Here is a 26,026-nt window from a genome sequence, read left to right as displayed (position 1 = left end):
CCACCTCGCCCATCTGTTGGGCTCCCAAGCATCGAGAATAAATCCACGTTTTAAAAGCAAGATTTTATTTCAAAGCATTGGAAGATACTCAAACACGTTCTTTGTTAGAACTGACTACAAACTGTTAGGGCAAGCATAATAAAGGGATTTGAAACAGATACAGAACCAATGGGTCACTTTCCCGCTGGCGGGTGAAAGGAAACGGTCGCGCGTTCATTCCCTGAGAACCCGGCTATCTCCAGACATAACACAGGTGCAGTTCTCAGGCTCTAAAAGCAACAAGCTGGCAATGAAGCGAACTCCCCCAATACATCCTCCAGTTGTTTGGCTTAGGCATTACAGCAGAGTAAAATAATAGCACACAGGCAAGGGAGGGGGGGCAGCAACTGTACAGACGAACCAGCAACACAGAACACCATGGCAGCTTGCTGACACCATCCCTTCCCTGAACTAAGGCGGCTCTGTGTGTGTGAGGTAGGGTTGCCAAACCCCCCAGTTTGCCAGAGGTCCCACATTTTTTGGGGGGGGTTCTACCCGCCGCCGGCTAGACGGCCGGCAGGGGAAGCCCCGCCCCCAACACCTACAGCCACCGCTCTCCCTTCTCTCTTGCCTTTAAGTGTGAGTGGAACCCGTGTTTCCTCCCAAGCCCAATCTCCACTTGAGATCAGGCTTGCAGGGAAATGCCAGCTTCACGCACTCTTAAAGGGGAAACGCCGGTTCCTGCACTTAAAAGGGAAACGCCGGCTCCTTTAAGTGCAGGGAACTGGTGTTTCTGGAGACCCAGTGCGCAGGTGGGGGTGGGGGGCTGCGGACGTCCCCAACGTGACGTCATCACGTTGGGGATGCCCCGCCCCCTCCCGGAATGCCGGAACTCCCCCAAAGCCCCCCGCTGGCGGTGGAAGATGGACTTGACAACCCTAGTGTGAGGCAGTTAGCAAGGTACACATAAATGCATATTCGCATGTCTCTCCCTCTCTCTCACAGGAACTTCTCAAAAATCTATTCCCCCCTCCCGGCTTTGAAACATTTGAAATGTTGAATTTATCAAAAAGCAGTTTCCAAAACACTTCCCCCAAGCTGAACGACATATCCCAGTAGCCTCCTCCAGCAATCCCAATGGCCACCAGGTGCCGCCATTCTGCCAGGAGTTTGAAGCGCTGTTTCTCATAAGCGCGTATGCACATGCTCAAAAGACAAATGATTTCCTTCAGAGTTCTTTTCATTAACTCCTGAGGTGTCTAAGTTTCTCCCCTTTATCACAGACCAGGGTTCTCTTCCCAACCCCTTACACAGGGCCGGCTCACCCGCTAGGCGAACTAGGCATTCGCCTAGAGCGCTGGGCCCTGGATGGGGTGTGTTCTGGCCCTGGCCGGCCTTGCCAGCCAGCAGGTGCCGGTAAGGACTTGGGGAGCCGCTGCCAGTCTGCGCAGACAAGGCTGCCCTGGCCTGACTCCCTGCCAGCCTCCTTGGGAGCCCCCCCCCCCAGAGCTGGTCTCCTTGAGCGTAGGGGGGAAGAGCCTCCCCTGGAGAGCCAGTGTGGCAGACCCCTGGCGAGACGACAACCCCTAGCGAGCTGCCCAGCCGCCCTCCCCCGCCAACGCACCACACCTCCACCCGCCTCGCTCTCCGCCTCCTGGCCTGCCTCGATGCCGGGTGCCACGAGGAAGGGAACAGAGCAGCGCGCATGGCTGCCTGGGCTGGCCGTCTGGGGAGGAGGAGGATCCAGTCGTGCGGAGTTCCCCAAGCCACCTGGCCACCCTCCCCCGCCGATGCGCCACCCCTCCGCCCGACTTGCTCTTTGCCTCCTGGCCCACCTCGACCCCGAATGCCACAGGGAAGGGAGCGGCACGCATGGCTGCCCGGGCCTGCCGACCAGCTGTCAGGGGAGGAGGAGGATCCAGTTGTGCGGAGTTCCGCCGGAAGGTGGAGTGGAGGGGAAGCCTGGCACCGCGGGGAAGCCCAGTGCTGCTTGGGGAGCATGCCCGCCCCACCCCCAGCGTCTCCGGACCCAGGTAAGGACAGTCCCAGCAGCTCCCCATGAGCCGCCTGGATGGGCACTTGGGCCAGGCCCCCGGCAGCAGAGGCACTGCACCCCCAGGCTAAGAGCCTGCCGCCGTCTGCAGCAGATCAGGGACAACCCCAGGCCACCTGGAGGTTGCCAACCCCATAATTTGGGGCACGCCAGAAGGTAGCCCCGCCTAGAGCACAAAAAAACCTTGGGCCGGCCCTGCCCTTACACTGGTAGGAAGTTACTCTCCTTGTCCCTAGGAAGCAATAACTCCTTTTCCTGTTTGGCTTGTTTGGGAGTTCTCTCTAATTCCTCAGACCTCCTGACAAATTCCTCTACCAGTACTATATGTCTGTATCAAGCAGTGTTGTAGCTTTCTAGACTGGGAATCTGAATTCTCCCTCAGAGTAGGTCTAATATATTTAACATATTTATATATATTTAAGACATCTATAAAAGTACTTTTCTGACAGTTCCCTGTCAGAAATCACTGACTCCCAAATATCTTTTCCCTCAGAAGCCAAACCCTCTGGCTACTGATCCAGATGTCAGTTTTCAGACTGAGACCAAATGACGAAATACCTCTTTCCCCTCCAGATCAGCTGTTTTATTTCCTCTCTTAGCTGATCCTGGCCAATCAGAGAGCGAATAGAGCAGCCAATCACCTCAGCTCTTCTCTCCAGGGAAGATTAACTCATGAACTCCCTGACTCCCTGACACAAGCAGCATTTTTAGAAGCCTGCTTTTCTTTGCAGTCCGTCACAAACGCTTAAAAAGAACATTTAGAATCATAAAATAATTCAGTTAAAACACAAATAAACAACACCAGAACCAGGGAGGAGAATCAATAACTATTATTGGGGGTATGCCAAACAAAACAGAAAAATCTTCACCCACAGGTGGAAGACCCGGATAGAGGGAGACGAACGAATCTCCCCTGAGGAGGGAGTTCCAAAGTTTTGGTGTCACAACCCTTTTTCGGGTTTCCATCTAGCCTTATGTCTTTATTAACCAGATATAGTCATGTCCTTTATTAACCAGATATAGTCATGTCCTTTATTAATCAGATATAGTCATGTCTTTTATGTTGTGTTCTTTCAGGCAGACACGCTGAAGACATTTTTGGAGAGTTGTTCAATGAAGCCAATAGTTTCTACCTGCGGATGAACTCCCTGCAGGAGCGGGTAGATCTGCTGGTGATCAAGGTCACTCAGTTAGACTCCACTGTGGAAGAAGGTAACTAACTAGCGGCGCATCAGGGCAAATGACCTATATGCTTCCTATGAATTGCCCCAGGAACAGCGCAGGGGTGGAAAGTGGGATGATGAAACCTGCAGAAATCCTCACACACATACCCATGAAGCTGCTGTATGCTGAACCAGACCCTCAGTCCGTCATGATCAGTATCGCCCACTCAGACTGGCAGCAGCTCTCCAGCGCCTCAGGTGGAGGTCTTTCGCATCACCTGCCGCCTGACTTTTATTACTGGAGATCTTCTGCAGGCAAAGTCGATGCTTCGCCACTGAGCCAGGGGCCCTCCCTCTCTCTCCTGAAGTGCCATTTGGAGGAGGGGGCTGGATAGGTGCCAGTGTGTGCAGCCTATCACAGGAGCATCCGCAGAGCTTCCTGACACTGAGTCGAGGTCTTGGTTTGTTCAGGTCAGGCTCGTCTCCTCTGAGTGGCAGTGGCTTCTCCAGGGTCTCAGGCAGAGCTCAGTGAGGCCGGCAGAGCGGAGGGCAAGGCAGCAAGGGGTGGGTGCAGCTGGAGCAAATCGGCTCTGATTTTTTCCTCCTCATCCTTACCCCTGGCAACACTAAGGACACTCAGGCACAGTAATCAGCTTCTTGGCAGAGAACATGCAAAGAAACTTAAGCAGAGTCTCTTTCTTGTGTGCTGCTGTCCTGCTTGATCCTCTCCAGGGAAAAATGGTGTGGCTTCCACCAGTGCCTCCTCTGTCCACCCCCACCAGGAGATCGCACCCACCCAGTTGGGCTTTTCTGTCTTGGACTTAATTTCTGTCCTACGCACAATAGCAGTAAGTTTTGTCTCAATGAAACACTGTGGAGTACAGTTCTGTGCCTGCTTACTTTAGGACAAAGCCCGCTGGGAGGGTTGCCAGGTGTGTGTCCCCCCCACTGCCCGTGGGGGATGGGGGATAGGGTTGCCAGTACTAGTTTGGGGAACTCCTGGAGATTTGGGGGTGGGCCTCAGGAGGGTACAGTGCCGTGGAGTCCACCCACGAAAGCATCCATTTTCTCCAGGGGTACTGATCTGTGTCGTCTGGAGATGAGCTGTAATTCTGGGGGAGTCTGACAAAAGCTGGGGAAAAAGGGGGGGGGGGAAACTCAACCCAAAATAGATCTGTGAACTAAGAGGGTCAAGCTAACACTATATTATATAAAAATACAAATGTTTATTAAGGTGTACACATGTTAAAACATACTGTGGTTAAAATTCAGACTTTAAAAGCTTTTGTAATACAAATACACTTGACGGGTAAACATTTTTTAACTTAGGACCAAACGCGTTTCGGCCCCTTCCTCAGTGGTCACTATTCTCTATGTTACACTGACACACATCCAAAATGCACGTGTAAAAGGTTTTTGTATATTTTCTCAAGGGGTGCTGATCTGTGTAGTCTGGAGATGAGCTGTAATTCTGGAGGGTCCCCAGATCCTGCCTGGACGCTGGCATCCCTGCCTACTGGACTTAGTTTACTGGCAAAGAAATAATCATAAGCAGAGGTCATTTCGGGGCGGATCGCGGGGGAACGCAGTCCCCCCGGGTGAGGTACGGGGGGCGGGGCACATGATGAAGCCCCGCCCCCTGCTTCCGGCCGGCCCGCTTCCGGCCCTCATTCAGCTGGGAGGAGGCAGGAGAAGAGGGAGGGTAAGTTGCTTCCTCCCTGCCTCTCCCCACCCCTGCCTGCCTGGGGCCAGGGAGGGCCTTCGCGGGGCACTCCCGCTGGCCTTGCAGGTCCACCGCCGGGCCCGTTGGGGGCGGGGTGTGTGGCCTTATGACACACTTCCGGTGATGTCAGGGGGTGTGGCATATGCTAATGAGTTATGCTAATGAGTTCCCCTAGCTCTTTTTCTACGAAATGACCCCTGATCATAAGTCTGGTTTGACAAGTTAAAAAACATTCAGCAGAAAGGGAAGTCTTTCTGGCAGTACAGTCTTATGCAGAGTGACTCCAGTTGCCCCTTAACTTCAAGACTGGAGCAACTCTGGACAGGAGTGCACTGTAAGGATCCTACACCTTCTTCTGGCCGTATCCCAGCCAAAGGAATAAGCTGCGTTTAAATCAGTCTATCCAGATGGTGTGCTTTTTGTGTCCGCTTTCCCTTTTGGTTCAAAGAAGACAGCCATCTTGTAAGAAGTTGACAGTTTCTACTCCATAAATGGACGTGGTGTTTTGTGCTGTAAAAGTCAGTAAGAGAAAAGTAAGGCCTCTGTCCCAAGAGGCTGATAATCTAAATGTGGACAGTGGAAGAGACAGCAGAGAAAGGAGAGAAGGAAAGCTGGAATAAATAGAAATAGAAAGCGGGGGGTGGGGGGAATCTCTCAGGGGTTTGATTCCCCACTCCTCCTCCCCATCAAGACTGCTGGGTGACCTTCGGGGAGTCATAGTCCTCTCAGGACTCTCTCAGCCCCACCTGCCTCACAGGGTGCCTGTTGTGGGGAACGGAAGGGAAGGTGATTGTAAGCCCCTCTGAGACTCCTTCGGATAGTGAAAAGCGGGGTATAAAAACCAACTCTTCCTCTTCTGTGCTTGTCGGGAGGCGCCAGTGTGGGGCAGTGGTTAGAGTGTAAGACTAGGTGAGACCCATATTCGAATTCCCACTCTACCATGGAAGGTGACCTTGGGCCAGTCCCCCTCTCTCAGCCTAACCTACCTCATGGGGTTGTTGTGAGCATAAAATGGAGGAGAGGAGAGCCATGTCAGCTGCTCTGGGTCCCCACAGGGGAGGAAGACAGGGCACCAAAGAAGGAAATAAAAATGAACTTAGCAGAGGCCCCGAAAGACAGGCAACAAGAAGCAAGAGTCCAGGAGCACCTTCAAGACTGACAAAATTTGTGCCAGGGTGTGTGCCAGGGTGCGAGCTTTCATGAGTCACCACTCGCTTCTTTAAATACCTGAAGACGTGAGCAGCGACTCACGAAAGCTCCTCCCCTGCCACAAATTTTGTCAGTCTTGAAGGTGCTCCTGGACTCTTGCTCTTTTCTACTGCTACAGACAGACTAACACAGCCACCCATCTTGATCCATCCATGGAAGGCAACGAGAGTAAGATAGATCAAGGTTAAGAAGGGAGCTTGAGAGCCTGCCAGCCCTTGCTTCCGCATCACTTTCCTGATCCCATTAACGGGAGGTGCCAGGGATTGAACCTGGGACCCTCAGCGTGCAAAGGACACGTTCTGACACACTCTGAGCCAAGTCCCTCCTGAAATTTCTTATCCATCCACAACCTCTTCAGAAGAGAACGTGGGCAGTGCTTCAGGGAGTTTCCTCTCTTCTTTCCCTTCCGTAGACCAGTAACAGGGATCCGGCTCAGGAATTGTGGGAATGCATTTAATTTAGCACCTATTCCAGGCAAGGTCAACCGTGAGGGAGAAGCAGGCGGTCCTGACACAGGGAATGCTAAACTTTTCTGATTAAAAGACACAATGGATGGTAGATTAAGCGCCCTTTCCATATGCCTGCTGAAGGTAGAGGTTTCCCATTTCACAGCAACAAATGTATGAGGGATAGAATTGGCCACTTCCAGCATGCACTTGGACAGAGCGGGAAATAAATGGACCCAGTGCCTCAGTGACACATGAAAGCTCCTCTCCCCTGCCACAAATCTTGTTAGTCTTTAAGGTCCTTCTGGACTCTTGCGCTTTGGTGTAGCCAGTTTGTTGTCGTGGTGAAGTGCGCAGACTCTAATCTGGGAGAACCGGGTTTGATTCCCCACTCCTTCACTTGCACCTGGCTGAATGACCTTATTGAGATATATGTCAGAGTGATAGAGGTAGCAAGCAGTTACTATAGATCAGTTTGATCTGTTTGTCAGACCTAGCTGTCATGCTAGTAATCATCTAATTACAGCCAGGTGTTTTCTAGCAGGTTTTGCTCTTTAGGGCTTGTTAGAGCTAGTGATTACATCACCCTGTTAGATAGAGATTGGCTGGGGTTTAGCTTAATAGCTATCAGTTTAGTAAACTGGATGGGGACTCAGTTCTCATAGACTAAAGCACGACATGCTGTTCAATAGCCTGTAAATATCTCTGTATATATTCACCTTTATAACTATATAAACTCTCTGTGCACCCTCATAACTGGTCAGTCTCCCACTTCTTGTTTCCCACTCAGACCTTGGGCAAGCTGTAGTTCTGATAAGAGCTGTCCTTGAAAAAGAACAGTTTCTGTCAGAGCTCTCTCAGCCCCACCTACCTCACAGGGCGTCTGTTGTGGGGAGGGGAAGGGAAAGGAGTTTGTAAGCCGCTCTGAGACTCCCTTGGGTAGTGAAGGGCGGGGTATAAATCCAATCACCTCCTCCTCCTCTTCTTCTTGTTTGGTACTGCCTCACACAGAGGGCCACTTCATGCTTTGCTTTCCTGGCTGAAGGGTGGGAGCCTCATCTGCTGGGTTCCAAATGGCACAGGCAGGGGCAGATGAACCATGAAGCACACTAAGCAGGTGCTTAGGGCACCAGGGCCAAAGGGGGCACCACAAAGTTGGGGAAAGGGTGAAAAGCTTAGTTTGTACAGTATGTTGTGTTATCCTATGAATAAATTTTTGTATTGCTGCAACCTGCATTGTATATCTGGTCAGACAGGTCGACAACTAAAATGGACTGGGGGTCAGTGTGGAAAGGAGGGGGGCACCAAGATTGGTCAGTGCTTCGGGCACCAGTGGGCCTTAATCTGCCCCTGGGCACAGGAAGGATCATAGTCCCTCTGTGCAGAAGAAACCAGTGGGCTATGTGGAGGGGCTGGCCACATATCAACCAGGCCAGTGCCCCACAGCCATTCAAGCCAAAAAGGAGAGAACTTAGCAGGTCAGCTCACCATAGGCAGAGAGGGTGCAGTGGGAGGGCCTTGAAATTGCACTATGCATGCCATCATACATCGATGTGAAAGATTTCAGGTGGGTGGCCATGTTGGCCTGAAGCAATGGAACAAAGTTTGAGTCCAGTGGCACCTTTAAGACCAATGAAGTTTAATTCTGAGAATAAGTTTTTGTGTGCATGCACACTTCTCCAAATGCATGCACACAAAGGCTTATACCCAGAATTAAACTTTGTTGGTCATAAAGGTGCCTCTGGACTCAAACTTTGTTCAGTGTGAAAGAGTAACCCATAATTAGTGTCGGATGATGTTGTTTAATTTTAAGAAGTGCCAAGGGCAAGTTGGTCTCCCTGATGCCTCTGGGTTTGGTTGGCCGGGGGGAGAAAAGGGGAGGGGGGGGGGGGGGGAGACTGCAGGCAGCTGCTTCCTCTGGGCCCTGACAAATTAGCAGTGAAACAGACGAGTCCAGAGCAAGAGGAATTTGGGGCCTGAAGGTTGCTTTAAACATCAGGGAAGAGTGGGAGGCATTGCTGAAAAGGAGTTTGCTGGATTGGGGGGGAGTGGCTGTTACTCGTGCAGGTAAAAAGCCTTCATGTGCCTTCAACCTTTCATGTGCTTTAAACACATACACATTAAGAACAAATTTGGAGTCCAGTCAGGCACCTTTAAGACCAACAAAGGTTTATTCAAGGTATGAGCTTTTGTGTGCTTGCAGACTTTTTCAAATACAGTGGAATTGGGAGGTAAGGTTCATACTTCTAGATGGGATCTACGTACACATTAAACATTTCTGAAACTGGTTCCAACCGTGGGATGTTCCAGCTGTGTGCATGTGCAGCGATGCTGAGTGTTGCCCCTCTCCAAAACCAGAGTTAGCCTCGTACCGTCTGAGAGGGGTTATTTGCACACAGCTGATGAAGTCTAGTTGCAGTAAGCCTTTCCCCAACATCCCTTCTGTTCAGTTCCTTCCTGGACCTCCCCATTTCCCTCTCCCTTTTGCTTTTTTTTTGTTTAAATATCCAGTTTAGGGGAAATTCAGGTAATCTGAACAAGTTATCTTCATTATCCATATGCATGCAAAAAAAAAATTGGGAGCACAATTCTGCTTAACTTTTAATGTGAAGAGTATGGAAAGTGACAGGTTATTTAAATAGACTTTTTGCTGTTTTGAGGAGTTAAAGAACAGAAGAGTTGCCCTACTACACCAGGCCAGTGGTCCATCTAGCCCATCATCCTGTCTCGCTCAGTGGCCAACAAACAAGGCAAGAGGCCAAGGGCTCCCATGGTGATGCCTCTCAACACTGGTATTGAGAGGTTGACTGCCTCTGGATGTGGAAGTTCCTCTTGGCCTTCCTGGGTAATAGCTCCTGACAGGCCTCTCCTCCATGAATCTGTCTAATCCCCTTTATTTTTTGTGGCTTCGTATAACATGATGGTCTCAAAGGGATGGTGAAAGTGGTACTTAAGGGGGCTGCCTGAGATCTGGGAGAGTTTCTGCCAGTCTCCAAATGGACGACTGATCCCCTCCGGTGATAGGCAACTTTGTATGTTGGTGATTTGGCAGCGGGGGGGGGGGGGCTCTCACTGAAATCAGTGGGCCTAGGAGGGTGTAACTGTTCAGGATTTGACTGTAAAATACTGTGTTTTGTAGGAGGGATAGTAGTGAACATGGCAGAAAGCTGGGTCTGAGAGCGCTTAATGTTGTGACGGAGGTGGTTGTAATGTCAGGGTTTTGTTGCGCAGTCGAGAGAAAGGACAGAATGGTTCTGTGACAGGTTGTGGACTGCCGTTGGTCAGTATTATGATGAGCCAGGCAAGAAGTGTGGGGAGGTGATTGCCTGGTGTGAGAGATGGGAAACAGATCGGGTAGTTGAGTTCGGATGAGTGGGAATTCTGGGTTGCTACCAATGTGGATTCCAAAGGACCGTTTTAGTCCTTCTGGTCTTGTGTTAAAGAGTGGGCTAAATAAATTGCAGCATTTTCAGTGTACGCATGCTCATCAAGCAGCCTTATACCGAATCAGACCCACAGTCCATCAAAGTCAGTACTTTGTCTACTCAGACTGGCAGCAGTTCTCTGGAGTCTTATGCAGAAGTCTTTCACATCACCAACTTTTTGGTCCCTTTTTTATCTGGAGAGGGCAGGGATTGAACCTGGGACATTCTGCATGCCAAGCAGATGCTCTACCACTAAGCCATGGCCCCTTGCTAAGTGCAGCTGCCCTCCTTTTACATTACATTTGCGATTTATATACCGCCCTATCCATGAGGCTCAGAGCGGTTTACAGACACAATTTGATCCTTTGATTCAGACCCTTTGTCCATCTAGGTCAGCCTTGTCTACTCAGACTGGCAGCAGCTCTCCAGGGCTCAGGCTCGGGTCTTTCATATCAACTGATCCTTTTAGTCGGAGATGCCAGGGACTGAACCTGAGGCCTTCTGCTTGCCAAGCAGATGCTCTGCCACTGAGCCATGGCCCCTCCTGGTCTGAACTGGTGGAATGAACATGGGAATAATTTATAGGGAAAAGATCTGCTGTAGGAATCTTCCTCTGTGCAACAGGAACGTCAGCACTCCCTGTTTCTTTCCCCCCTTCGTCCCTTTTCACACTCCTGTTTTCCTTTGCAGTTTCCCTGCAAGACATCAACATGCGGAAAGCTTTCAAGAGCTCGACCATTCAGAACCAGCAGGTGGTCTCTCGCAACTCCATCCCCAACCCTGTGATGGAGATGTACCAGCGCTGCGACAAGCCCCCGCCACTCAACATCCTCACGCCATACAGGTAGGCCGTTGGGCAAAAAGGACTTCCACTACTGACCTTGCGCCCATCGTGGGAAGCCACGGATGAGACAGAGACGGATGCTGAGCTTGAGTCAAGTCTGGAGACGGATGCGCCCTCTTAGGATCCAAAGGTTTCCTGTTCTGATGTCTTTCTTCTCAGACTCTGAAGGAAGTGTGTCTCTTACTTCCCCTGCAGGGACTGCTGTTGAACGGCCTCCACTGCGTATTGTCTATGTGTAGTGCCGTCAGTGTGCACTTCACAGTGTTTCCCGGGGGGGGGGGAATACAGGTCTGAAAGTCTAAACTCTACAGTGGGAAAGACAACAGGGGCGGAGGATGGGGGGAGGCAAGGGGGAAACGGGAGCTTTGCTACGAGGGTGGGCCGATGCTTCAGCCTCCTGGGTACCTTCCTGGTACCTGTCGCCTCTTCCCACCGGTCAGGTTCAAGCTGAGTTCTTCAGCATGGGAGGAGGAAGCAAGTGAGCTTATGGTGGCCATCGTGTTGGGTCTGAGTCCAGCAGCCCTTGGGAGGCCCTCCCAGCTGGGCTTGGTCCTGGGCTCTTTCAGGAGCCCAATCCACCCCCTGGCTGGTTACCAGCAGTGTTCCCCCTAAGCTGAGTTAGTGTCGGCTAGCTCTCAGTTTTTTAGCCTCCAGCTCACAGATTTTTGTCTCAGCTCAGGGAGGAGGGCTCCAGAGCAAACTAATTTATGCAGTAGCCAAATCACTCAGTCACAACTTTAATGCCAGTCGCTCACAAAGCAGAATTTCTGCTCACAGGACTCCACAGCTTGGAGGGAGCGTCGGTTACCACTGAGGGTGCAGCTCGATGAAGCCAATGTGGGGAAGGGTTTGCAAGCAGAGGGGTCCGGGAGAGAGCGTGGCCAGCGTCGTCCTGCCAGTCAGGTGTCAGGCCGGATGAAGGGGCGGTGGGTGGCCAGGACAGAGTGGGAAAGGAGGGCCAGAAGACCACAACAGAACGTACAGCCTGCCTCAGCGGAAAGGGACGGTGCTCGAGGGGAGGTGCCTGTAAGGCGGCTGCTTGTTTGACACACGTCAGAGATTGGTGGCTGCAGCTGTCATCCCCTATCTCTGTGTGTGACCTCACTGGAGCTGTGAGAATGCACAGGCCGTACCCCACCAGGGTCCTGTGCCCCAGGGTCTCCGGTGAGGCCTGGGAAGCCCTGTAAACGAGAGCCTGAGAAGCAGCCCCGGCTCAGCCCCGTGCGCCTCCTGAGGGCTCCCGCTTCCTTCAAGATTTTCCTTCTTCCCAAGTGGTTTCATTCGGTTTTGTCTCCTGAGGCAGTCACTTGGCCTTTGGCCACACCTCCCGTGGCAGCCATTTTGGTGCGGCCCTCACCACCTCCTCGCAAATTCGCAAAGGTGCCCACAGGCCCAGAAAGGTTGGGGATCCTTGCTGTAGCCATGCAGCTCTGCTTGTGGTGCTTTGGACCTCAGTCAGGATAGGTGTGCGCCGTGCCCACAGCCGGCGTAGGGGGAGCGGCTGAGCGACAGATCAGGAAGTCCTTGGTTTGCAAAGCTCGCCCGCTGCTCTGCTCTTGCTCAGCCTCCCCCCTGAAAGATGGGCTTAATTCTGCTAAACCCGCCTTGCAGGGCTAAGGGTTACAAAAAGATAGCGTTTGCTGAATGCTAGGTGTCCATGTTATCAACATAGTCACTCTTGCACCTAGAGACGGGTGAACTGCTGCCATTCAGCCCGTGAGAGTTTTCTTCTGCTCCTCTCCCTTTGTCAGAAACACCAACTGGCTGAACTCCAGGTCTGGCTAGCCAGCCAGGGATCCTGGAAAAGGGCCCAGGAGCTGAGGGCTGTGAAGAGCAGCAGGGTACAGAAGGGGCCACACCTGGACCTCTGCCCGCCTTGCAGGGCTCTGTGTGGGTGCCGGCTTTCCTTTGTTCCAGGACAGGCAGCAGAAGCGCCAGTTTCCGCAGCCCTATGAAGGAGGCAGAGACCAAACGTGTCCTTCACGCCAAAGATCCCGCCCACCCCCACTGGATTCCTTATAACGATCAGGGGCCACTCTAAGGTTACAATTGACTGTCTTTGTTCATTTCAGAGATGACAAGAAAGATGGCTTGAAGTTCTACACGGATCCTTCGTATTTCTTCAACTTGTGGAAAGAGAAGATGCTGCAGGCAACGGAGGACAAGAGGAAGGAGAAACGGAGGCAGAAGGTGAAAGTGGGAGGGGGGGGAGCATGTGATGCCAAGGCTTCACAGTACATGGCACCTGTGGAAACCTGAGCCTGCCTGTCTAGGGCATGGGAAACAGATGACCTCCCTGTCCAAGGATTAGGTGGGATAAGAGAAAATCCAGCCCCTGGAAGGGCTGCAACTAAGGCCTGAATTGCACATTGTGATCCATAGTGTGTAGGGTTAGGGTGCCCCCGACCTGATGTTGACGGCAATTGTCAGAGGTCAGGAGTGGGAGAGCTTGTTTCTCAAGGGCCTGGGTGCCAACTCAGATGGGGAGCAGAGTGGAGAAGGGGCTTTAGTCTGGCCCCAGATGGCCGGAAGGGTGTGTTATTTGCCCCATCAGGGAGCTTTGGGAGTGGCCCATCAGTACCGTCACAGCCTCCAGTGGGGCAAGGAATGCCCCCGGGCTCTGCCGAGTCAGCAAAGAGCTCCCCCATGCTGTGGTCCCAGTCTGAATTAGGGCCCTGGGCACCCACTCCTGATGTCAGCATCAACGCCAGGCTTGGGGAATCCTGACCCTCCATGTTATAAACCATAAAGTGTCATTTGGGCCTTAGGACTACAGCAAATGGTGCCGACGCTTAGGCATTATGCACTTCCTCAAGATTTGGAAGTCTACAGTCAATAAGTGGTAAATTTGTGTAATGTTTGGCTCTTGGGCAGCAAGCGTCAGGACAAGCCTTCCTCTCTCAGGTGCCCTGATGGAGCAGGCAAGACTGCGCTTGGGGGGGACCAGTGGTCTGAGTTAGCGGAAAGGGATCTAAATAAGCAGCAATGGATATGTTACAAGAAGGATCCTGCACTTTAGCTGTTAGCAGTCTGGTGATCAGACAGATTGATTCCTGGAAGCAACAGAGAAACGCTTGCCCTGTGCCAGCAGCCAGCTTGGGTTGGCGACCTCCAGGGGACCCGAGAGCCTGAGTCAAGTCAGGGAGGCCACTGATGCCGCTGTTCTGTCTCATAGGGACTCAGGCCCATCATGGAAGAAGCAAAAGCGAGGCACAGATGTGGCAGGGGCTCTATTTGCTCTGGAGAAAAGGGCTCAGTCGGCATACAGAACAACATTAGTGTGTAAACTCAACTACTGAGACCTCTGCCCCCCATACATATACTGAAAACTGGTGTGATGAAGACTGAGCATGCTCTAGGGGGCTGGAATATTGAGTTTCATTTAAGGCGGGAAGAAAAGATAAACCACAGTGGGAGGGAATGCGGCCCCTAAGACCTTAGTCTCTTGAAAGTGAAGATTTGGGCAGGGATCCAACCCGGATGGCTTAGGCCAGCCCAGTCTCATCAGAAAGAAAGAAAGAAAGAAAGAAAGAAAGAAAGAAAGAAAGAAAGAAAGAAAGAAAGAAAGAAAGGAGGAAAGGAGGAAAGAGAGGAGGAAAGAAAGAAAGAAAAAGAAAGAAAGAAAGAAAGAAAGAAAGAAAGAAAGAAAGAAAGAAAGAAAGAAAGAAAGAAAGAAAGAAAGAAAGAAAGAAAGAAAGAAAGAAAGAAGGGAGGGAGGGAGGGAGGAAGGAAGGAAGGAAGGAAGGAAGAAGGAGGAAGGAAGGAAGAAGGAAAGAAGGAAGAAGGAAAGGAAGAAGGAAAGGAAGAAAGATGGGGAGAAGGGAAGAAGGAAGGGAGGGAGAGGTGGAAAGAAAGCAAAAAGATGGGGAGAGAGGAGTGAAAGAAACACAGAAAATAGATGGGGAGAGAGGTAGGAAGGAAGAAAAAAGAAAGAAAGAGAGCTCCCTGTCAGTTGTTTACTTTAAAGGGTGGGCAGCCATTAGAGTCCTCCATTTTGTTCCCCCCCTTGCATGTGGGTGGAAGCGAAAGGGAGCACTGAAATGGCTTCCCGCCCTTTCAGCTGAAAAGTGTGGCCGATATGCCTGTCAGCTATTCACTCTGAAGGGCGAGCAGCCTTTAGAGTCCTCCGTTTCTCTCCCCCCCCACTTCCAAGTGGGGGGAAGCAAAGGGAAGCACTGAAATAATTTCCTGCCCTTTAAAGCAAACAACACGGTGGGTCCGCCCCTCAGTTGTTCACTTTGAAGGGCGGATAGCCCTTAGAGTCTTCTGTTTCACCCCTCCTTCCAGGCTGGGGGGAGCGAAAGGGAGCCCTGAAATGGCTTCCTGCCCTTTAAAGTAAACGGCATGATGGGTGCACCCGTCAGCTGTTCGTTCTAAAGGGTGGGCAGCCATTAGAGTCCTCCATTTTGTTCCTCCCTGCTTCCAAGTGGGAGGAAACCAAAGGGAGTGCTGAAATGGCTTCCCACCCTTTAAACTGAACAACTGACCAGCAGACCCACCAGTCAGCTGTTCGCTTTAAATGGCTGGCAGCTCCCCCTCCCTCACTCCCTGCCGGAGGGGGGAGGAGACCTCGGTCTTTGGGCCTCTTCCCCCTGCGTGATGGAGGTAGGCAGGGGAGAGTTTCTTTGCCCCGTGCTCAGCCAGGGATCTGTGTGCTGGGGACTGGGAATTTGTGTGCCAGCACAGGCTGGCACAGCTTAGAGGGAATATTGGGCCCCAGCGCTCCCTCTTACTACAGATGTGGGGCTGAGCATAAGAGAATGCAGCTTGCCTCGCCTGTTCTTGACTGAGATGAGGTTTGAGCCTTCCAGTTCACACTCATAGCCACTGCAACATACCAGTGCATGAACATGCCCAGGTGATTCACTTATGTGCAGGGAGGATTTGTATTTCCATGCACTGACGTGATTTGTGCAGGGAGAAACCCCTCCCAAATACCTTTTCTATGGAAGGTCTTTGGACTGTGGAGAAAGTGAAGCACACCTGCAGTCTATGCTTTTAAGTTCACGCAGCTTCTTCTGTCTGCTCGTGACTCTTTGCATGATATAGCAGTTCCATGAGATGCCACCACTGGTCACAAGGCCTTCTTTCCGTGCACACCTCAGCCTCATCACCACTAGCTTGGGAAAGGGTGGAGCGTGAAGATGAGGCAGGGAGGTAGCTTCAGCTGCTGCATTGGCCTGATGTTGGTCAAGTAATATCCTCTGGAGTTGCAGGTATCTGTCCGTCTCGTTCAAACCTTGACTTGTCATAGTTAGGTCCTGTTTTGTGCATCAACCCACAGCAAGCCCTGGGACCCCAGAGGTGGGTGTCGGTGGTAGGAGCAAGGGTTTTCCTGGGCGGGCTCAGATGATCCCTGAAAGAAGGGCTGGGTGAACATTTTAATTGTTGTGGGATCCAGTTGCTTTAATGAATACCCCTTTAATTGAGTACCCCCTTTAATGAATACCCCTTTAACATGGTTGTTGATTTTTTTAAAAAAAAATTATCTCTGATGATGCAAAAATGCTTCCCTGCTAGGGCACCATTTCCACCAATGCATTGCGTAATCAGGCGGTTCAAAATTCCAGAGGTAGACGTACGCAAGTGAATTAGTTTTGCACCACGTTCTTAGCTGAATCACGCAGGTAATCAACGGGTAGTGTTTTAGTGGAATGGAATGGAATGGAAAAGAGAGAAAGGGCCTCATCCATCAGCCCCAACTGGCCCCTCATTTATCAGACTCCATCCGGGTGAAGCCCCTCCTGGTTCTCTTGCCAGGCTGTTTTGGCATTTTCTGTTTGTTCATGCTGGCCAGCTGGGCCCTGACCTGGATGGCCCCAGCTAGCCCCATCTCATCTGATCTTGGAAGATAAGCAGGGTCGCCCCTGGCCAGTACTTGGATGGGGGACCAAAAACAGGCAGTGGCAAACCACTTCTTCATGCCTCTTGCCTTCAAAACCCTGTGGAGTCACACACTGACCTAGATAACCCAGGCAAGCCCAATCTTGTCAGCTCTCGGAAGCTAAGCAGGGCCAACCCTGGCCAGTATTTGGATGGGAGACCTCCAGAGAATACCAGGGCCAGGAGCAGTGTTCCCTCTAAGCTGAGTTAGTGTGAGCTAGCTCACAGGTTTTTAGCCTCCAGCTCACATACTTTTGTCTTAGCTCAGGAAGGAGGGCTCCAGAGCAAACTAATTTATGCAGGAGCCAAATCGCTCGCTCACAACTTTAATGCCGGCAGCTCAGAAAGTAGAATGTTTGCTCACCAGACTCCACAGCTTAGAGGGAGCATTGGCCAGGAGGTCAGGGGCAGGCTATCAAGCCACTTCTCTGAATGTCCTCCGTGCCCCAGTAGGAGTCGCCAGAGGTATCCATGACTTCCAGGCACAGGTGCACACACACACGCGCACACATACACACACACACGCAAAAATATATTTATTTATTTATTTATTTTACGATTTATACCCCGCCGTACCCACCGGAGCAGGCTCAGAGCAGCTTACACAGGATAAAACTCACAATAACAATCAAAAGTTCATAAAACATTTTAAAACAATTAATTAAAACAATACAATGTTAAAGTGCTAGCTTTGTTGTTTGATGTTGTCATGATGCGTGTGTGCATTCCACAGTTGTTTAATTTCCAGCTCACTGATCTTCCTAAGATTGTAGTCAGCGTACCTAGGCTATCTATGACCAACCAGGAACCAGGCTCTACGGGCTGTTGCCGTTGTTAATGGTGATGGCAGCTCCTAGTTAAAAGCCTGGCGGAAGGGCTCCATCTTGCAGGCCCTGCGGAACTGTAAAAGGTCCTGCGGGGCCCTGATCTCTTCTGGGAGCTCGTTCCACCAGAGAGGAGCCGTGTGAGAAAAAAAAAAAAAAAAAAAAAAAAAACCGAACCCCACCTGTGGAGTCACCATAAGTTGGCTGTGGCTGGGTGGCACTTTCCCCCAATAGCCAGTTTTTCCTTGGAGAGGAAAGGTGGGGTGGAGACGGCTCAGTCTGGAGGCCACATCTTCTTCCTGCTCTTTCTCCAAGGAGCTCGTGGTGGCCCCACCCCTACTTTAGCCTCACAACCACTCAAACTCTTCAAAGACCACACAGATTCTTTATCAACTCTTCAGGAGTCTGGGATGTTTTATTCAGCAGATAGGGACAGGATTCTCTCTTAATGTGCCAGTTTCAGGAATCCCCAAGGGCATATGCTGTGGAACAGGAGGGCAGGGTTCTTGTTTCGTGGTGTTAGAAACACCGGCTGGCTTTACCCAGCAGTTCTCTGTGGCCTGATTTCATCATGGAGTAAAGTGAGGCATTGGTATGGATTGTTCCACCTGAGATCACTGGTGGGATTCACTTTAGAAAACTGCCGTTATGTAAAATTAAAACCAGAGAAATTCCCCTTCAGGTAGAAAATCGGCAGAGCAGGAAGTGAGCTGGGCTAGACCCGTTCTTCCTGTTGTGCTAGGGTGTTTTGCAAGAGTTTTTTTTTAAATAGGCAGAGCACTTGATGATGGCACCCCCCCCCTAACAACTCTGAAGTGGTACAGTCCATTTTTTCCACCTTGGGGCTTCTCCCTCCTTGGCCTTGGGGGCAACCAGTTCAAGATAAACTTTGCTGTTTGCACAACTGGCGAGTCACTGGCTGACCCAGCGGGTGTCTCTTTGCTTCCAGGAGCAGCGGCTGGTTGAAGATTCCACCCGGGAAGTGAAGAAAGTGCGGAAAGCTCGGAACCGGCGGCTGGAATGGAACATGATGGCCTATGATAAAGAATTCCGACCCGATAACAGGTTCTCACCATCCCCATATCACATGGCCTCATCGGAAGGATCACTATCCCCAGATAATAGGCAGGTTTTGTGTACTACACGCTTCGCTCGACCTTTCTCTTTCTTTGCTGTTTTTTGGCTTTGGTTTCCTTTGACTTCTCTTTTTCTCCTGGATGCCACTCTCACGGGCGGCAGCGAAGGGCTGTGTGCTGCTGAGTAGATGCAGGCTCAGGGCAATCCGGACCTTTACGGAAGCTCCCAAGAACGGGCACGTGTGTCGCTCGGGTGCCACCTCCTCTTCAGCAATAACTGCATGGCCTTGGATGCGTGCTGAGAGAAGAGAGGAGACTCGCTCTACGTGAGGCGGAATTTCAGCCTGTGCGGATAGCGAATGAGCTGCAGGGCTGCACTGCTTCCCCCACCTGCCCCCCTCCTGCTGCATGTCTGCATTCTTCTAAATGCCCTTCCCTGGTTCCTTTCCCCAGCGAGACCTTTGCTCCCAGTAGCTGACAGGCACCATCATGTTCCTCCTTTCACTGTGGTCCCATTCCCCTGTTATCCCCGCCGCCCGGGAGTACAACCTTTGCTGTTTTTGTGTGTGACAGATCTTATGCGTCCGATGCAGCTGATCATTCATACCCAGCCAGCCCTAACCACCATGCCCAGCAGATCTTAGCGCCCGCCTCCCACCTCTCAGCAGACAACAAAGAGGTCATCCTGGTGGCCGGTCAGGGCCAGGAGCATGTCTACAGGCCCTCAGTGGCAGGAAGCCGGCAGAACAGCCTCAGTCGGGTCCAGCAGCCTCACGTGCCCCTGCCGCCGGAGACTATGCTGAACGGGCCAAGACCTCAGATGGCCAAGGATTATGGGTATGCATTCCAATGTACACTTTTTTTCCTGTTCTAGGCATGGGTTTGCTTTTTGAGAAGTAGAACTGACGGGTATCAAAGAGCAGACTACTGTAACTTGCTCTACGCTGGCCTGCCCTTGGGGTTGACCCGGAAGCTCCAAATGGTCCAGAATGCGGCGCTGCGAGTTCTGATGGGAACATCACGGATGGCACATGCACATCCCAGTGGCTCCCAGTGGAATACCAAGTCAAGTTCAAGGTTGTGGTATCGACCTATAAGGCCTTGAGCGGTCCTGGCCCCAACCTGGTGGAACTCTCTGCCAAATTCCATCAGGGCCCTGCGGGATCGGATGCAATTCCACAGGACCTGCAAGGCAGAGATGTTCCACCAGGCTTCTGGCTGAGGACAGCGACGGTCCCATCTTGGCCGTGGGCACCCCCTTCCCGTTACCTGCTGCTTACATCGATTTTGCCCTCCTCCTCCTCTGCCCTGTCCACAAAGTAGCCGGCAGGGGGAGTTGGAAGGAGGACTGGTTATTTGCCATCTGTTCGTTTTTAATATTGTACTAAGGTTTTAAGTAATTTTATCTTGTTTTATCTCTGGCTCTATGTTGCCCAGAGCCCTGCAGTGGCAGGGGTTGGGCGATTCATAAATATAATAAAGAAATAAAAATAAATTATTCTTAGAACTCCTGTAAGGACAGAGGGTAGATGACCATAACACTCTCAGGAGTCACCATGTTTATCGGAGGACCACGTTTGCGTCCAAGTAAGACGCTTTGCATCCTTTGACATCAGCGGGCTACAGTGAGGTCTCCAGGAGGGGGCTGCATGCCAGGGGGCCATTCGGCGTCGGTGCCCAAGTCCCGGCCCTCAGAGCTTCTACCCCAAAAATCTTTTTGGTCTCTAAGATGCTTCTGAACTGGAGTCTAGCTCAATTTCTGTTAGGACTACTAGGAAGTAGCTTAGTTGAAGACTCAACACTTCGCAGTCTTTTCCCCCTCCTTATCAACGTCAGCTGCAGTTGGCTGGTGTAATCAACACTCATCTCCCTCCAATCTAAGGAAGCCCTTTGAGACTAGACAAGGTGAGGTCTTCATGTGCTCACAAGGCCGGGTTGACTGAATGAGAGACCCTCTTTATCCTCCCCTGGAATCCATTGCACATTTAGCTCCCAGCTCCCTTGTCATACATGGCTGTAGTTGTCATTACCTAATCAACTGAAGCCAGAAATCAGCTCATGACCCAAATTCTGCTGTTTCCATACAGTTCTTAACCTCCATTTGCATGGATCCTTTGTTCTGTGCTTGGTCATTTGCAATCTTGTCTATCACCAGAACATTCAATGGAAAAATTAGATTAGGCCTAAGTCCATCTGTGGTCAAAGTCTAACACCTGAAGCGCGCAAAAAGCTGTTGTGTGGTGGCTTCTTCCAGGCCATTCCATCCCAAGTGGAGAAGCATTCTCCCGCTCCACACATAATGCACAGAAATATATAGCTTTACAGAAATATATAGGTGTGGAGAGGATGTGTCTCAGGAGATGAACTGTGTGGAGTCAGTCACTGTAGGAAGCAATTCAGACCAACTTCCCCACCGGTTCATATACTTTGGGCTGTCAGCAGTCTGAGGACTTCCTTCTACAGGACCCTGGACAGCAGCACCCCCCCCCCCCCAGCAGCAGGGCTCCAGTAAACCTTCCATTTGAGCCATCACGCAATGGGGTTAGATTCAGCACTCTGTCCAGGATGCAAGGATTCTGGCTCTCCCCTGCATCCCCCTCACCTCCACAGCAGTGTCCCCTCTAAGCTGAGTTAGTGTGAGCCAGCTCACAGTTTTTTAGCCTCTGGCTCACACTTTTTTGTCTCGGCTCAGGAAGGAGGGCTCCAGAGCAAACTAATTTATGCAGCTGCCAAATCGCTCGCTCACAACTTTAATGCCGGTAGCTCACGAAGTAGCATTTTTGCTCACAGGACTCCACAGCTTAGAGGGAGCATTGCTCCACAAGATAGTTGATTCCTGGCAAGATAGTTGATTCCTGGGGTCAGAGGACCTGCATAGATGAATCGCCACTTAGGCTGGGAGGTTGCGGCAGGGAGGGGGAAGAAGGCAGACTTGCCTGCACCTTGCTCTCCTTTCAGTGGAGTGTAGAAAGGGCCGTTTCGCTCCTTCCCTGCCTCCACTGCCGCTTCCCGACCAAGGGGTCCTGCGACCCAAGAAATACATTTTCCCAGGGTTGGAAAGGACTGTTGGGGGAGGAAAACCTGGGAAGATCCGGAAGCATCCGTGCCTCCTGCTGATGGATCGTGGGATCCAACCAAAAGTGAAATCCATGACATGCTGGCCCCTTCTCATGTTTTACCCCTCATGCCATGTACCCGTCCACCTTATATGTAGTGCCTCCGGAAGCCATGAGTTGTGGCTTTCCGGCACATTGAAAGGCAGTATGAGAGAGAGAGAGAGATTTGTGTTACTCTCCAGAGGCAACCAGTTTCTTAGTCACGAGTGGCCTCTTGCAGGAAGGTCCTCCCATGGGAGGTCTCCCTCTGTCTTGATGCCCCTGGAGTGTGTCTTCCTGAGGCCTGCAGGGCCATGCAAAGAACTAAAACAAGCAGCCTTGAGGCACCTGAGCTGACTTGACATTTAGCTCCTTGATCCAGACAGCAAGGAAATAAATGTCAATGCAGTCGTGAGAGGTCAGTGATAAAAAAAGAATAAAATCCACACTGAATGGCATGCTGGAAAAAACAAACTTCTGTAAAAAGCCCAGAGAGTTTAAAAGAAGAAGAAGAAGAGATTGGATTTATCCCCCGCCCTTCACTACCCAAAGGGGTCTCAGAGTGGCTTACAAACTCCTTCCCTTTCCCCTCCCCACAACAGGCACCCTGTGAGCAGTGTTCCCTCTAAGCTGAGTTAGTGTGAGCTCACAGGGTTTTAGTCTCCGGCTCACACATCTTTGTCTTCACTCAGGAAGGAGGGCTCCAGAGGAAACCAATTTATGCAGCAGCCAAATCACTCGCTCACAACTCTAATGCCAGTAGTTCAAAAAGTAGAGTTTTTGCTCACAAGACTCCACAGCTTAGAGGGAGCATTGCCTGTGAGGTCGGTGGGGCTGAGAGAGCTCTCTCCAGAACTGCTCCTGAGAACAGCTCCGAAAGAACTTGTGACTGACCCAAGGTCACACCAGCAGCTGCATGTGGAGGCGCGGGGAATCAAACCCAGTTCTCCCAGATTAGAGTCCATGCTCCTAACCACTACACCAAACTGGTTTTCCTCCACAGAGGCCTCTTCTCAGAAATAACAACAAGGACATGCTGGATTTGATGCTGCAAGAAAAAGTGGTGCTGAAACAAATGGATCTGTTTGAGGGTTGGCCATGGTAGCTGTCAGGTGACCCTGCCCTGGGTGGCCCCGGCTAGCCTGGTCAGATCCCAGAAGCTAAGCAGGGTCGGCTCCGGTTAGTGCTTGGATGAGAGACCACCTAGTAGTGGCAAACCACCCCTGGTTGTCTCTTACCTTGAAAACGCTACAAGGTCGCAGTAAGTCGGCTCTGGCATGATGGTGGTTTATTTATTTATTTATTTATTAAAAAAGAGCTATAAAGCTTATCATCTGCAGTTGGCCTCCCGTGGTAAGAGACTGAGCTCACGCGAGAAGACAGTTTTTGTGTTATCCGATCTGAGACAAAGTTCCTCTAGGTAATCTAATTACTGCCTGCCTGTCACAGCCAACAAACAAGAGATCTTGCCATGCGGACTGGCCCAGAAAGGCTCACTCAGTTTCCAGGAGAGGCGTCAGTTTTGCTTTCTGTTCAAATGCTGAGTGTCTGGTGCTCCAGTCAGCCGCAGCACCTTGAAGGGTGCTGCTCAGAAGGAGGGCCCTTGGTCTCCGGTTGCAGTCCTGGCCAGGAAAGCGCCTGGAGCGTAACACTTCCATAGACAGCAAAGCCATTTCTTTTCTCTGTAAAGGGCACTTAGAATCAGGGTGTCATCTGCATTTTTTCTGGAGACATTTCGTAATTTTAAAGGCTGCAAAGATAAAGCCAGATATACCTCAAGTATGCAGTGAGCAAGGGAGCAGGAGCCAGTCCTGGTTCTGGCGCTGGTACATAAGCAGTCGAGCATTCAGGACGCTGGGATTATAGATCTCAGTGGAATGGGCCTGAAGACGGAAATCATCCAAGAGATCTTTGAAGAAGAAGCCTTGGTGGAAGGCAGGCACGGGCAGGCACGTAGATACATATAGAGACTGGGGAAGTGACAGGAAAGACAGCAAGTGCAGGAACGTGAGAAGTATCTAGAGAGCCATACAGGCAGTGCCAGAGCCTTGATTCTGCCAAGCCCAAAATCTAGGAAGCATCTGAACCTGGAACCTGCCAACAGGCTCTCTGCTAGGCTGTAGCTATGCTTGAACCTGGGTGTACAAGATACCATTTCAGCCTGCACTCTGGATCTTTGCCACTAGAGGCAGCAGAACACAGGTTAGGAGACCTCTAGTTTTCTATGGGAGTGCTCCTGCCGATGCAGCTTCCACTTTAGATCTTTCACACCAGCTGCTCTCACAACCGTCCAGTCTTGTTTGGGAAAATTCCCAACTCCTCCCCCGTCAGGTCAACTTCGCACAAGGTAACTTTTCCTGTGCATCGGTCACAACCTTATAGGAAAACTGTGAGTTCACCAGGCACAAACATCTGTCTTGTTCATTGTACACACGCACAGATGGTTTCCTATATGGCAAAATAGACAGACGTGTGTTTCATCAGGGTACGTTCTGCTTTTCCAAGACATTGCAGTATCCTTGTAGGAAAATTGCACTGTGCAGTGAAGCCACAAGGAGCCCTAATGCTCTTGTTGCACTGTACTAACTGGCTGGGACAGACCACTAGTATTGTAGCACTGCATTTCTACCATTCTCATTGGGTGACTGATTGACTTGGCCTCGGTATCTGGTCAGTGAATTGGCCTGTACAGCAGGGGGACCACCACCACACCCAGCCAAACACAGTCTTTAGAAGCTGGATACAATTGCTGCTTTTGCTGGGGCAGTAAATGGCCAGCAAGGAACGGTGTGTGTGTGTGTGTGTGTGTGTGAAACGTGTGGTAGGCCATAGAGCTGAGGTGTCAAACTCATTTGTTATGAGGGCCAGATCTGACATAATTGTCACTTTGTTGGGCCAGACCATGTTTGCCATAAATGTAGCGCCAGGTACCGGAGATATAAACTGCATAAAGGACAGCAGCTGGTAAGCTCCAAGTTGGTGTATCCTCACTGCAAGGCCCCCTGGGCTGCAAAGGAAAATCCACATGGGTGGACTGGAGACCCAGCCGTGCAGCCCAGGGAAGGCACTCCCACACTGCTTGACTGCTTGACTGCTGCAGACGAGGCTCTTCCACCATGCTGAAGCCACTGTTGGAGTGACTCCACCCACTCCTCCCAGAAGTCCCTTGTTCCCTCCCTTGCACTAGTCGCTTGTGGGCCGCATGAGCAGGGGTCATTTTGTAGAAAAAGAGGTGCAGGAGCTCATTAGCATAACTCATTAGCATCACTTATTTGCATATTCCACACCCCCTGACATCACCGGAAGTGTGTCAGAAGGCAACACCCACTGCAACTTACCTGGCTGCTTCTTGTGGCCCGGGTCTGCTGGGAGCAGGGGGCGGGGCTTGTTGCATGTGCCCTCCCCCTGGGCTCTTTACTGCCGGAACTCCGCTCCTGTGCACTCCTGCGGGAAATGACCCCTGCGCATAAGAGCTCTGGATGGGCCAGTTTCACCTGGGAGGGGGACGAGTTGTACAGGACTGGATTGGGAGTGCTCTGGCTCTTTATTTGTTAGACAATTTGTGATTCATTTCCCAGCATTAAAAGCTCTCGAAACGAGGTACAACAGCAAAACAATAAAATCCACAACACATCTAAAGCATGGAATAAAACAGCCAGGACATACTAACCAGCCAGAGCATGCATGCTGACCACCCAAGATCTGGGTCTCCAAGGCTCTCTTGAGCACGGCAAGCTCTTGAATCCCGCGGGCATCAGTAGGCGGCCGATCCTACTGCTGGGGAAGCCCAGCTGAGAAAGCCTGCCCGGAAATAGCCGGCAAACAGCTCTGGGATGAGGTTGCCAGCAGTGTTCTCCCTAAGCTGAGATAGGTGTGCACTGAGGCCACTGATTCCTGGCCCCCGGCGCACAGGTTTTCCTTTCAGCACAGGGCTCAAGAGTGCGCCTGAGAGTTCACTGGGACTGATTTTGTATTTGACTCCAGTATTTGTGAGTTCTCATTGGTGGAGCTTTTATACGATTTGGGAGCCTCTGAGATGCGGCCCGATTCCGGAGTTTGATATATTTGGTTACAGCTGCTCTCTTGCTCCGTTGTCCTCGGTTGTCTTCGTCATTCAGAAGTCGGCAATCTGAGTGTCGTCGTGGGGAAGCAGCTCTCTGATTCTGCGGCTGAAGCTGCTGATTTTTGCAAACCTTTGCCAGACTTGTGTTGCTATGTGCCTTCCGTTACAAACGATCTCCTTCCGTTCTCTCCGCAGCCCTCAACAGGTGCCGCTGGCCGAGTACTTTGTCCCCCCCGCCCCTCC

General features: G+C 51.3%; 1 protein-coding gene across 1 annotated transcript in view; it reads left to right on the top strand.

Annotated features, from left to right (window-relative positions):
- LOC107124673 (wiskott-Aldrich syndrome protein family member 3-like) overlaps positions 1 to 26,026 on the top strand; it is a 32,351-nt gene that overhangs the window by 4,545 nt on the left and 1,780 nt on the right. The window contains exons 2-6 of the mRNA XM_015428164.1: positions 3,114 to 3,244; positions 10,689 to 10,842; positions 12,915 to 13,032; positions 18,499 to 18,674; positions 19,199 to 19,476. Coding sequence (XP_015283650.1) covers positions 3,114 to 3,244; positions 10,689 to 10,842; positions 12,915 to 13,032; positions 18,499 to 18,674; positions 19,199 to 19,476 — 857 coding nt within the window. The remainder of the gene's footprint in view (positions 1 to 3,113; positions 3,245 to 10,688; positions 10,843 to 12,914; positions 13,033 to 18,498; positions 18,675 to 19,198; positions 19,477 to 26,026) is intronic.

The sequence above is a fragment of the Gekko japonicus genome, unplaced genomic scaffold, assembly GCF_001447785.1.
Source record: "Gekko japonicus isolate JY-2015 unplaced genomic scaffold, Gekko_japonicus_V1.1 scaffold1520, whole genome shotgun sequence".
Classification (NCBI taxonomy): Eukaryota; Metazoa; Chordata; class Lepidosauria; order Squamata; family Gekkonidae; genus Gekko; species Gekko japonicus.
The sequence above is the reverse complement of the archived record's forward strand: the minus strand, read 5'-3'. Positions and strand labels throughout refer to the sequence as shown.